Genomic DNA, 14,469 nt, shown 5'->3' with positions numbered 1-14,469 from the left:
ATTCACACAAGAAACTGCAACTGAATATTTAGAGCAGCTTTGTAAATAATTGTCAAAACCTGAAAGCAATCAAAATGTCCTTCTTTAGGTTGATGTCTTAAAAAAAAAAAAAAAAAAACTGTAGAAAATCCACAGTGATAAAAAGAAGTGAGCTGGCACCAAAGTAAAAACCCAGTGGTGAGGGGTAGGCATGTAAGCTTCCTGGGCCAGTTGGGGGTGGGAGTGGGCGGGAGGGATGGGTCACAGTCCTTTGGCGGTGGGAATGGTGTTTATGTACACTCCTAGCAAAATGTAGACATATAAATCAGTAGCTAATTAATATGAGAGGGGGCAATCAATTGTATGTCTCAAAGTTTCTCAAAAGACAAACTGAATCTTTTTAATATATAGGCTATGTATTTGATATGCGGACTCTCTCAAAAGCCTAGACCAAGTAGATTAGAAGCTTCCAATAGCACAGCTATATACAAGATACTGGGTACTGTCCAGCAAACCATAACAAAGGGACTTTTCAAAGTTAACCCAATTAACAAATAATGTGATGATAATATTAACTATTGATTGTCTTTTTGAACCCTAAGACAGCAGGAACCTCACATCTTCACTATAGAGCCCCTACTTCCCCCAGTCCTGGAACCCTTGGATAGGGCCCACTTTCCCGTATGCATCTCCCAATCCAAACCAAGTAACATTGCATCTGCCGATCACAACCTAACCAAAGCAACGATTGCTACCTCAACATGCTTCACCTCAGAATGTATCCAGAGACTTCACGTGTGGAATGACAACCCTTCAGCTTCATTACTCATTACTCGGGTGAGACCTTTCCTTTAATAGTACACTCTAATTTCATCTCAGGTAGTTCACTTTCTAACAAAGTCCCATAACCTAGATATACACCAGTTTCTGTGAGAGAGAGCTTATGTGCACACATATCCATAAACTACTGCAGAATATATACCTGAAAGCAGAAGTACACTAGAGTTCGCAGTGAGTACCTCCCTAACACTTCCTCTCCACTATTCCAAGCTTGGGATCCATGATTGCTCAACAAATTGTTTGGCTTCATATGTTAACTCTCTTTTCAATCACCAGGTTCCAGATGCCACCAGGATGCTGGCTAGGCTTCCCTGGATTGAAGACCCCACCAATGTGTCCTGGAGCTCAGCTTCCCCAGAGTCACACCCTACTAGGGAAAGAGAGAGGCAGACTGGGGGTATGGACTGACCAGTCAAGGCCCATGTTCAGCGGGGAAGCAATTACAGAAGCCAGACCTTCTACCTTCTGCAACCCTCAATGACCCTGGGTCCATGCTCCCAGAGGGATAGAGAATGGGAAAGCTACCATGGGAGGTGGTGGGTTATGGGGATTGGGTGTTGGGAATTGTGTGGAGTTGTACCCCTCCTACCTTATGCTTTTGTTCACTAATCCTTTCTTAAATAAAAAATTTAAAAAAAAGAAGTGAGCTACCAAGCTATGAAGAGACATGAGGGAAGCTTGAATGCATACTGGTAAGTGCTAGAAGTCAATGTGAAAAAGTTTTATGCAAGGGGCCAGACAGTGGCACATCTGGTTAAGCATACACATTACAGTGTACAAGGACCTGTGTTCAAGCCTCTGGTCCCCACCTGAAGGAGGATAGCTTCAAGAGTGATGAAACAGGGCTGCAGGTGCCTCTCTTGTCTCTTTCACTCCCTCTATCTGCCTCACTCCTCTCATCTTTTCTGTCTGCCATTTTAATTTTTATTTTTACTTTTATTATTATTTTTTGCCTCCAGGGTTATCGCTGGAACTTGGTATCTGCACTATAAATCCACTACTCCTGGAGGCCATTTTTTCCTTTTTGTTGCCCTTGTTATTATTGTTGTTGTTATTGCTGCTGTTGTTGTTGGATAGGACAGAGAGAAATCAAAAGAGGAGAGGAAGACAGAGAGGGAGAGAGAGAAAGACAGACACTTGCAGACCTGCTTCACCACTTGTAAAGTGACCCCCCTGCAGGTGGGGAGCCGGGGGCTCAAACCGGGATCCTTATGCTGGTCTTTGGGCTTTGTGCCATGTGCACTTAATGCACTGTGCCACTACTCAGCCCCCTCCTCTCAATTTCTGTCTCTATCCATATTAAACAGATTTTTAAAAGAAGGTAGAAAAAAGGGAAAAAGTTGTATGCCAGACAATTTCCATTACACGCCATTCTAAAGAAGGCAAAACTAAAGACACCAAAAAGATGAATGGCTGCCAGAGGCTCAGAGGTTTGTGGTGGCAGAAGGAATAGAATAGCTATGAAAAACTGGAGAACAGGACACTTTAGAGCATGAAACTATCCTAAGAGTTACTATGTTAGATACATGACATTATACATTTGTCAAAATCCACTGAACAGTGTGACACAGGGGCACTGTTAGTGGAGCAGAACATGAGACTTGAATGTGTGAAGTCCTGAATTCACTCCCTAGCACCACATATGCTAAGCAGTGCTATGTTGTCTTTCTCATTACGACACATAAACAAATCTTTAAAAAGAAAAAGAAGAAAATAAATGTGTGATAGAAAAGTTAGCCCAAATACAGAGTACTCGCTTTAGTTTAGTTTATAGTTTTTATCACGTTAGTTCCTCAGTTGTAATAAATAGATCTCACTACATGATATGGTAAGGGAGGGAGTTATACAGAAACTCTCCTTTTTAATTTTGTTGCAAGCCTGAAACTTCTCTTGAAAAAAAAAAAACTCTATGTAAAATCCAGGATAATGTCACATGAACCAGTGATTACTATAAATGTATATAAGACTGTAAAATGTAAAGTGAAAAGCAAATACAGCAATGCAATGACATTTCCCTCAAATACATGGAGATATTTAGGCTAAATGAAACAAAAAGCAGAAAAGCTGACCTCAAAAAAAAAAAAGAACCTGAAATAGTCTTACCTGTCCTGCGACTGCTCTTCATACATCCTTTCTTTGCCTTCTTTAAAGAGTCTTATTGCCCGTTTTGACTTTTTCATGAGACTATCAATATAGATTTTAAAATATTCATTTTCACTGAGCTGGGCAAGTTTCTGGTTGTCATCATATTTACTCAGTATAAGTCGCAAGTGCTGATATGTATCAGGTAAAATGTCAAGGATATACGGTGGGCTATTTTTCAACTGAAGTTTGGGGTTTTGGCACAGTCTGACCTGTAGACAAAGACAAAAACAAAACATTTTCACATATACCAAAATATATCATTCCGAAGGGGAAAAAATATATAAAAATTATTTTACTACACACTCTTTTTTATTTTTTTCCAGAATATAAATTTTGATTTTAAAAGGGCTAGCAAAATAGTTCACCCATAGTACATACTTTTCTTAAATGTTTTTATTTTTTTATTATTGTATACAGAGAAATTGAGAGAGGAAGGAAAGAGGGAGAGAAACTGAGAAACACCTGCAGTCCTGCTTTCATCACTCTTGAAGCTTTCCCCCTGCAGATGGGGACCAGAGGCCTGAACCTGGGTCCTTGCACACTGTAATGTGTGCACTTAACCAGGTGTGCCACCACCCGGCCCCCCACAGTACATGTTCAATGGCATATGTACAACACCCAGGTTCAAACCCAGCCCCACTGCATTGCAGGTAGTCTCAGTGCTGTGGTGTCATTCCCCCTCTCTGTGTCTCTGTTTTGGTCTCTTGAGTCTCCTTCATTCTGAAAATGGAAACCTGGAGTTGTGAAACCCCTAAGGTCAAAACAATGAAGATTGCACTGATTATCCACAAGGCCCAACTCCACATGAAAGCACCGTTATAGTGTGGGGAAAGAAGGGCTGGGGTGTATCTCCCTTTCTCTTTTTTCCACATCTGATTATTTAAAAAAGGGGGGGGGGAATATTGGCTGGGAGTAGGGCGGTAGGCACAGCATATTAAGCGCATGTGGCGCGAAGCGCAAAAACTGGCGTAAGGATCCAGGTTCGAGCCCCCAGCTCCCCACCTACAGGGAAGTCACTTCACAGGCGGTGAAGCAGGTCTGCAGGTGTCTATCTTTCTCTCCCCCTCTCTGTCTTCCCCTCCTCGCTCCAATTCTCTCTGTCCTATCTAACAACGACATCAATAAATACAACAACAATAAAAAAAAAACAAGGGTAACAAAAGGGAAAATAAATATAAAAAAAATTTTTTTAAATGTTGGCCAGGGGTCAGTGGTATCATGAATATTCAAAGTCCACACTGTGGGAGGGGGGAGGCTACTGTCTCCAGTCTACAAAGAATCAGTAAATATGCGCATCTGTCTTACCTATGATTTTAATCCTATTTTTTCTCTACTCACTGAGTTTTTTGTTTTTACATCATGCCTTTACTATCAACCCCCAAAGTGTTCATCATCTCTTCTACAATGCCCCACTGTTCAGTTTAATAGACCTCAAGTGTGCTAATGATTATACCATTAGTAGTCTTTTTAAAATAAAAATGAGAAAAAGAACCTCTCTGGCAATCATTATCTGCCATTTAGACAATATTTTACTACACTGACCTCCCAGCTAAAGCTCTTTCTTAGTTTTAATTAATGTTTTGGTGTATTGTTCCTGAACCCTGAGGAGAATAAAACAAAGAGGTACAACTTTAATAACTCAGCTATTAAGCAGTAAATGGCTGTCAGGTCAGAACGAGTCTTTCCACCTCCCCACATGATCTCCCACGCCCATAAACATGTGTTACATAACGGTTCAGTCATTCTATCAGGTGCCACCCAGCCACTGGGGCGTTTCAGGGCTACTGCAGAACTGAAAATGCCTTGTGCTAATGAGAAAAAGTAGTTAACTCAACTACTTTATTCACTTCTGCATGTAACTTTTGTCAAAAGTAAACTATCTCATTCTTACCTCTCAAACAAAAGCATAAAGATTCCTCCAATCAACCTTTTTCTTTTTAATGAAATTGTTGGAAATTACAAAAAGTGTGCATAGCATAAAGGTGTGACATCCTTACCTTAGAAAAAGCAAAATGAATACAAGAGGGCAGATTTACTAAAAAGAATAAGTTGGGGGGGGGGGGGTCCATCAGATTTCGCCCTCTTACTTTACCAAAAACTTCAAGAGCAAAACCTACTAAATATGACTGGTTAAGAATTCTTCTTTCATCATTAGGAATTCCATTCCGTCTTATTTAACTCTTTTTCAGTGGCACTGGAATAACTGGGCATTTTCAGAATCTGACTAATGGGAGTCTAAGTTGTTGACACATCAGTTTAACTTTAGAAGAAAATATACATGAAATAGGCACTCACTTCCACAACTAGTTAAGTAAATGTTAACAGTAGTGATAAAAGAATAGTTCAAGAATACTACAAATATCCAAATATATCTGCTAACTAACTAACTCTGCATAGGAGCAGAAAGAGACAATTCACATGCGGAAATATTGAGATGTTGCAGTGGTAGCTGGCATTGGGTGTACACATGGGCAGTGCAAGAGAAGCTAACTATGAACTATGCCAACCTCCACTAGGTTACTTCTCTGATGTTCATAAATTACTTATTTTAATTTATAATTTGTTGTGACATTTCTTTCATTATACACACACACACACACACACACACACACACACACACACAGAGAGAGTTCACTTTCATACCCACTGCCGTACCGGGCCTTTTGCACTCTTTTTCTTTAAAAAGAACACTCCAAACTAAGTTTCAGGTTCTACAAAACATATCATCTCAGGGTACTTATAAAAATGGCTAGACCAAACAGAAAATAATTGATCAATGCTAATTTCAAGACCATAACTGCATTAAATCGAGAAGAGAGCAAGGGAAAAAGCAGTTACCATTTCACTGTCTTTATTCTAGATATGGCTGTATCACTTTTTTTTTTTTTTTTTTTTTTTGGTTTGGGGGGTGGAGGGGAATCTGGCTCAATATCAAGCACAAGCCCTTTCTTTAAGACAACCATTTCTCTCTCATATTAACACTGATGTTTTATCCCATTTTCCTCCTCATTGTATACAGTGTCTAAAGCAGAATTAAGTGGCACACAGTACAAATAAATAAAGGAAGAGATGAACTGCTTCAATGATTCTGTAATATTTCATATGTCACACACCTAAGTAATACAGTTATAGTATTATAGTATATATATATTATATTATAGTATCTGAGCACCCATGTTACCATGAGCAAGGACCCAGATTCAAGTCCCTGGTCCCTACCTGTGGGGAGGGGAGTTTCACAAGTGTTGAAATAGTGCTGCAGGTGTGTCTCTCCTCCTCTGTCTATTCCTCTCTATAAATTAAAAATGTATCTTTTAAAAGTAATTCAACTATATTAATTCGTATTGCCATGCTTGAAAATGCAAGTTTGAAACCAAAAGTCTAAAGGTATAATAGGTATAAACTATTGGCCTAGTTTACACGTTAAGACTATTAAGAAAAAGAAGATGGCATTTTTTTTTTCTTTATCATTTTTTTAATTGGGGAAATAATGATTTACAAGACAGCTGTTGTCATGTCTAAGTACAATTTCTTATCTCCCCTTCAGTGGTATCTATACACAATTCCTCCTCTACTATCCTGCACTGGGTCATCCCCAATAGCCTATCAAACACCAGGGCCCCACACACCCACAGAGAGCTTGGCTTTGCTGCCAGATACCATACCTAGTCAAAGGCACAGCTTGTAATTTTTCTTTATTTATCTTTAAGTTCCACCAATAAGAGATAATTCAGAACAAGGAAAATAGTTAAACTTAGTAGAGCACAGTGTTAGTACGCCTAAGACCCCCAAGCTCCCAGGTTCAATCTATCTCTGGCACTACCATAAGCTAGAGCTAAGCACTATCTGGGGTATTGGTCTGTCAGTCTCTCTTTCTCTCTCTAAGTTTTTTTTTTTGTTGTTGTTATCTTTATTTGATAGAGACAGCCATAAATTGAGAGGGAAGGGGGTGATAGAGAGGGAGAGAGGGGGTCGGGCGGTGGCGCAGTGGGTTAAGCGCATGTGGCGCAAAGCGCAGGGACCGGCGTAAGGATCCCGGTTCGAGCCCCCGGCTCCCCAACTGCAGAGGAGTCGCTTCACAGGTGGTGAAGCAGGTCTGCAGGTATCTATCTTTCTCTCCCCTCTCTGTCTTCCCCTCCTCTCTCCATTTCTCTCTGTCCTATCTAACAACAAATTGCGTCAACAAGGGCAATAATAATAGCCACAACGAAGCTACAACAAGGGCAACCAAAGGGGGGTAAAAAATGGCCTCCAGGAGCGGTGGATTCATGGTGCAGGCACCGAGACCAGCAATAACCCTGGAGGAAAAAAAAAAAGAGAGGGAGAGAGACAGAGAAACACCTGTATCACTGCTTCACCACTCACAAAGTTTTCCTCCTGCAGATGGGACCAGGGACTAGAACCCAGGTCCTTGCGCACTGTAACATGCGCTCAATCAGGTATGCCACCACCCAGCCTCCACCCCGTCTGTCTGTCTTGGTCTCTCTCTGATAAGAAATTGATTTATTAATTATTAATAAATTAATTTAGTATTTATAAAATTAATCAATTCAGTATTCATTCTCCTCCTGGCTCATCTCACTTAACATGATTTTTTCTAATTATCTTTATTTATTTATTTATTTATTTATTTATTTATTTATTTATTGGATAGACAGCCAGAAATCATGGGAGCATAGGGGTGATAGAGAGGCAGAGAAACAGAGAGACACCTGCAGCACTGCTTCACCACTTGTAAAGCCTTCCCCCTGCAGGTGGGGACTGGGGGCTCGAACCTGGGTCCTTGAGCATTGTAACATGTGCACTCAACCAGGTGCACCACCACCCAGCCCCACATGATTTCTTAAGTTCCATATGAAATGTGGCAAAATCAAAGATTTTATACAGTTGAGAAAATTTCTATAAAGACCACAACTTTCTTTCTTTTCTTCTTTAGAGCGTAACTTTCTCAACCAATCATCTTTTGTTGGATATCTGGGTTGCTTCAAAGTTTGGATTATTGCAAACAGTATGGATATGACATAGGTTATGTTGGATTGTCGAAAAAGTCATGATACATTTTTGCATAGAAAAATATATTAAGACTTTTCCAACAACCCAAATAGATCTCTTTAAATAGGAGTTTTTGTTGTCTTTGGATAAATCCCTAGGAGAAGAACAGATAGAACACAGGTAAGGTGTATTTTTAATTTCCAAGGCAACTTCTGAATGTTTCTGACAGGGGATGAACCAATTTAACATTCCCACCAACCATTTAGAAGTGTTCCCGGGTGGGGGTAATAGCATAATGGTTATGCAAAGACACTTTCATGCCTGAGGCTCTCAAGTCCCAGGTTCAATCCCCCAAACTGCCATAAGCCAGAGCTGAGCAGTGCTCTGGTGTTAAAAAAAAAAAAAAAAAAAAAAGAAGTGTTGCCATTTCCCCCACATTCTTACCAGCACTTGTTTCTGCCTTTTCTGATGTAAGACATTCTCACAAGTATGAAGTGGCCACTTTTTATTTTTATAATAATCGTTGACTGAGCATTTTTTTCAAGCATCTGTTGGCCATCTGGGTATCTCCTATGGTGAAGATTTTGTTCATATCCTCTTCCAACTTTTTAATAGGGCTGCTTGGTTTTGGTTGGTATTCCATGAGTTCTTTATATACTTTTTATATATAGTTCTTTATATGCTTAGTTATTATTATTATTAGCCCTTCCTCTGATGTGTAATCCTCACCCTTTCATTAGGGTGTCTTGTTTTGGTGATCATTCCTTTTGCTCAGAAGCTTTTTAGTTTAATGTAGCCCAATTAGGTTTTTTTTCCTTACTGTTGGCGTATCTAATTTATTTATTAATGTGAAGTATTTACAGAAGAGTAGTTAAAATGTTGATGAAGACTTTCTTTTAACGTTTTTTAAAGTTTTTTATTATTTATTTATTCCCTGTTGTTGCCCTTGTTGTTTTATTGTTGTTGTTGTTAGATAGGAGAGAGAGAAATGGAGAGAGATGGGGAAAACAAAGAGGGGGAGAGAAAGACAAGACACCTATAGACCTGCTTCACCGCTTGTGAAGCAACTCCCCAGGGAATGCAGGTGGAGAGCCGGGGACTCGAACCCGAATCCTTATGTCAGTCCTTGTGCTTTGCGCTCTTTTAACTTTTAAAAATGTGTGATAGTTGGACATAATCAGAAAAGCAATCTCTATCCTAAAGTCACAAATATGTCAATAATTTAACAACGCCTGGTTGAAGCAAGGTATGGCTTTTCAAAAAATAAAACTAAAGGCTAGCATCACATACAAATATTTCAAAAATATTGCTACCAATAACTTAGAACATACAAAGTTAAAAAAAAAAAAAAAGGACCATATCAGAGATTCATAAGTTAGGTTACAGTTAGGGATCTGGCAGATTAAATTCATTTACTAACTAGTGAATATTTTAACTGGTAAACAGAAAATTTCTCATGGGTAGTTTTTAAACTTTCCAAATAACTGGTCTTAAGATTCTTTTAATTGTTACATTTACTTTTCATTTTCTATCTCCTTCCAGATCTTTTTCTCATTTACTTTATTTAAACTGTAACTCAATCTGGGAATTTACTCCTTTATTTTGTAAGGTTATTTGAATAACTACTATATACCAGGTACTGAGCTTAGTGTCAGGAAATTATAGATGACTAGAACATACTTCCTGCCTCAAGGAGTCTGGTAGAAGAGCCTGAGTTCCCTATAATTAACTTAGGAGCAATGTAATTCTTGCTCTAAGCGATCTTAGTAGAGATCCTATCCAATCCATTCATTTTCAGATAAAGAAACTAAGAACTACAAAGATTAAGGGACTATTAAAAAATCATTAATCCAACACAAGGGTCTGCATCTTCTGAATCTTAGGCTAATCTTTCTCACTATATCACAATTTAACTAGAATTTGGCATATGATTAATGATCCTTGTCTATATTCATTTAAATTTTTATTTTATTCCATTTGCAAATTTACATAAACTTCAGGGCCCATTTATTAATTCTACAAATGTTTGTGTCTGGTACTGTTTCAGACCTTAGGCAAGACAAAAAGGAATACATCACAGACCTGTCTTCAGGGAGTTTTCTAGTTAGAAAAGACCAGTGGCTTTAAAAGAAAGAAAGAAAGAAATTACCGGAGAACTTATGTGCTCAAATGGAGGCATGCTAGAGAAGAAAAGAAGCCATTTATGTTGAGTGTCAAGAAAGGCATACTTAAATGTTTAAAAGGAATATTCCAGGCAAAGGAAGGTGCAAGAAAGGCACCAGAGAATAGGATGTGTAAGGACAGGAGTCAATGCAATCATTGCAAAGGTGGGAGCACTGAAGGCCTATGGATAAGTGTACAAGTCAATATGAAATAGGCTAAAGTCAGCTCATCAGTGTAAGGCCACTGTAGACTACAATTTTGTCTCACTTTACACTGGAGAAAAAGCAACATACAACTCAGAACTGCTGTATATTACTGACTTTGCAGTTCATCAGTAAGACTGGTACTAGACTGTGATTTATGACAGCTCCTGCCAAAAAAGCATAGCCCTATACTAAGACAATGACTCTTAAGCAGGTCAAACTCAATTTAATTCAATAAATATTTTCTGAGTGCCTGCACTGTGCAAGGATCTGTGAAAAGCGTGGGGGGGGTTGTTTTTCTAAAAAATATATATATATATATAGTATACTAAGGATTTGAAAAATCAAGCTCACCATAAGTTTCAAGTTCAGATTCAAACAGCTTAGATTTCTAGAAATAACAAAGTCATAAGTTAAAATGAAAGCTGGTCCCCACACAAGTGTTTTCACATGGAACAAATCTGCAGTCACATTATACAACGATGAGCTTTTATGGCACCAACAGGTACATAAAAGAATATGTTCATTAGCAGTGTTACTCTTCTTTTTTTTTTAGTCTAAACTGAAAATTTCATCATAGTCATCAACTCATACGAGTCGATGCATATAAGCTGAAAGAAGACTTCACAGATCATTAAAATCACACCATCCTTTTGACAACAGATTAGAAAAAAACACAGAAATAGAACCTAGCTGAGTTTACTGCTCAGAGTTGGTGTTTGGACCTAAGAGTCAATCACTCCCTTCATAGAAGCATACAGACGCTATTTGTATTTAATTATTTTTTAAAAGTTTTTATGCAGAACTCTGTGTATGTGTGCACTGCTTCACACACATAAAAACACATGACTGGTCTATACATACTCTATATGAATTTCAATAAGTACATGAATACTCACATAACTATATCAAAGCAAGGGCAAAAACAGAGATGCTAAATTTTCTACAGCTAAAAGAATTTTCAGAACCATTGATTATTCTTGGAATGCCTTTGATTTCAAAGTTTCCTGATGGTGTTCTAATTAAAATTTCTAGCAAAGTTTAGGTATTATATGAGCTAACATATTTCTTCCAAATAAGGTTCATATGTACCCATGAAATACATGAAAGAAATTCTACTAAAGCTCTAAATAGAGACTTTAACAGTAAGACACTGTACCCTTGCTACAGCCTTTTCATTATAAAACACATTTCATGAGCATTTGGTTATATTAAATCAAGTAATGTACCTGTGCAGATTTTTTATATTCCATGTTCAGAAGGTAGTATGAAAAGCCTGAAAGACACCTCTCTCTATGCTCCTAATGTACATTGTGAAATGCTCTTTATCACTCTGGGCCACTTTTTCATTCAGAGAGGAAGAGAGACAGAGAGAGGTCCCAGCTCTGCTAAACATTTATACATATCACCACAGCAACAGTGATATAGCACACACACCCCCATGTAGTACTAAGGCGTGAACTTGGACCAAGCATATGGGGAAAGCACAACCTGCCCAGCGGTTCTCTCTCTCTGATCCTCTGTAAAAGTTTTAATTAAGTGGGCCAGGTGGTGGCACACCTGCTTGAGTACACATATTACAGTGTGGAAGGGCCCAGGTTCAAGCCCCTGGTTCCCACTTGCAGGGGAGAAGCTTCACAAGTAGTGAAGCATGGGTGCCAAGCATCTCTCTGTCTCTCTCCATCTCTACCTCCTCTTTCCTCTCAATTCCTGGCTGTCTATCCATTAAATAAATAAAGATAATAATTTTTAATTGTAATTAGATTATTATAAAGGCTAATCATTAATACAGAATTAGCATTAAATTTTCCTAGCTGTAATTAAAATATCATTTATGATTTTACTTGCTTACTAATTTTCTTCTTTATTGGGGGATTAATGTTTTATATTGGACAGTAAATACAATAGTTTGTACATGCGTAACATTTCTCAGTTTTCCAAATAACTATGCAACCCCCACTAGGTCCTCTGTCATCCTTTTCCAGGACCTGTACTCCTGGCGCCCCAACCCAAACCAGTCTCTTCCTTTGATGCAATACACCAGCTCCAGTCCAGGTTTTACCTACTGTTTTCTCTTCTGATGCTTACTGTTTTTTGCTTACTATTATGTATTATTTATTTTACTTGCACTAGGGTTATTGCTGGGGCTCTGTCCCTGTACAACAAATCTACTACTCCTGATGGTCCTCCCCCCCCCCCCGCCCTTTTTTTCTTTTCTTATTCTGTTTTAGAAGAGAGGACAGAGAGGGAGAAAGAAAGACACCTGCAGCACTGTTTCATCGCTTGCCAAGCTAGAACAGGTGGAGGCTGGGACTCAAATCTGGCTGGGTCCCTGTGATGCATGGTAACATGTGCTGTACAAGATACACTCCTGTCTGCCTTCCCACCAAAACTGGAACTAACTGCAAAGTTTGAAGACATGTTTGAAAATATAAAACACAGAGAGAAGTTAAGGATTCATTTGACTTTTCACAGAAAAAGCAAGAACCACAGTCTATGGTGCAGTGTGGTTGAATCTTCATACTGTAAACACACACATTAGAATACATCAAACCTGTGTATTAGCTTTACAAACTTGGTCCAGTTTCTTATTCTGAAAACCTCATAAGAATGCTTTTATTCGGGAGTCCGGCCGTAACGCAGCAAGTTAAGCGCACGTGGCGCAAAACGCAAGGACCCGCGGAAGGAACCCAGTTCAAGCCCCCACCTACCCACTTGCAGGGGAGTCACTTCACAGGCGGTGAAGCAGGTCTGCAGGTGTCTTTTTTTCTTTCCCCCTCTCTGTCTTCCCCTTCTCTCTCCATTTCTCTCTGTCCTATCCAACAACAACTCCATTAATAATAACTACAACGATAAAAAAACAAGGGCAACAAAAGGAATAAATAAATAAATAAATAAATTTTTTAAAAAATAATGCTTTTATTCTTAGAAGAAAATATGTAAAGTGTTCTGCACAGTACCTGGCACATAGCACATTCACTACTTCCTACCTTTCCACATTCATACCACAACATAGCAAAATCCCTGCAGGTCTGGCACAGACATCAGCATTAGGGCAGGGCACTAATCATTTTGTTGAAGATAATTACAACGTCTTTAGCTCATAAAATTCAACATACTCCTAGAAACACTTTAACAATCTAGAATATTTTGTGTAATGAGGAAGACTAAATGAAGGCCAAAAAAAAAAAAATAGCCTGGATTCACTATATGACTATTTCAGTACTAAGTTAATGTGAAATTTTGTAACAAATATAGCATCTAATGCAATAACTATGATCTATTATAGCAAATGGTGAAATGAATGAGTTTAACCATTACTCAAATAATAACATGTAAAAACTAAAAACTCAGTGGGACAGTTTTTAAATATTTATTTCATTCATGGGGGAGGGGGGACCTAGAACTTAGATAGCCAAGCAGTATAGATAAAAATAGCACTGTGGCATCACTTAAGTGATACAATCTTAATATTAAGAATAAGAACTTAACTCCATTTCAGTTTTTTGCTTATTACCCACTTAACTGCTAGAAAAGTAACTATATGCCAATACTATCTATTCTATAGTACATAATTCTAAAACATGGCTTAAACATTTAAAATGTTATACTTTTAAAATTCATAAATTCTTTCAGGAATTCTCTGTACATTTGCTTTTTTTCTTTTATTTATTTGCTTTGCCACCAAGGTTACTGCTAGAGCTCAGTGCCTACAGGAGTCCCATTTTTCTCTGTGGTCACTATTTTCTCTCTCTCTCTCTTTCTTTCTCTTCTTTTTCCATTTTTTTAAATAGAGGATTAGAGAGAAATAGAAAGGTAAAGAAAGGAGAGAGAAACCTCTCTCACTCTCTTTCTTTCTCTTTCTTCTTTTTCCATTTTTTTAAATAGAGGATCAGAGAGAAATAGAAAGGTAAAGAAAGAAGAGAGAGAAACCTGCAGTACTATTCCACCACTTGTGAAACTTCCTCTTGCAGGCAGAGGTCAGGGGCTTGAACCCAGGTCTTCATGCATGGTAGAGTGTGTGCTCTCCCTAGTGAAATACCACCTGGCCCTCACTTCCTTTTTGATTACATAAAAGCTACAGTTATCTTGACACTTCTAGCTGGTCTTAGTCCTTCTCTCCTATACTGTAATCTAGGATCTCACT

The 14,469-nt window shown here is 38.4% G+C and overlaps 1 protein-coding gene across 6 annotated transcripts in view; it reads right to left on the bottom strand.

Annotated features, from left to right (window-relative positions):
- Positions 1 to 14,469, bottom strand: part of CBLB (Cbl proto-oncogene B) — a 242,330-nt gene that overhangs the window by 220,056 nt on the left and 7,805 nt on the right. For 5 of the 6 annotated variants that reach the window (XM_060198429.1, XM_060198431.1, XM_060198428.1 and 2 more), the window contains exon 3: positions 2,923 to 3,173. The exons of the other annotated variant lie outside the window; for it this stretch is intronic. In XM_060198429.1, the coding sequence (XP_060054412.1) occupies positions 2,923 to 3,173 (251 nt within the window). The remainder of the gene's footprint in view (positions 1 to 2,922; positions 3,174 to 14,469) is intronic. 6 annotated transcript variants of the gene reach the window in all.

Source organism: Erinaceus europaeus, chromosome 9 (genome assembly GCF_950295315.1).
Source record: "Erinaceus europaeus chromosome 9, mEriEur2.1, whole genome shotgun sequence".
Taxonomy (NCBI): Eukaryota; Metazoa; Chordata; class Mammalia; order Eulipotyphla; family Erinaceidae; genus Erinaceus; species Erinaceus europaeus.
The sequence above is the reverse complement of the archived record's forward strand: the minus strand, read 5'-3'. Positions and strand labels throughout refer to the sequence as shown.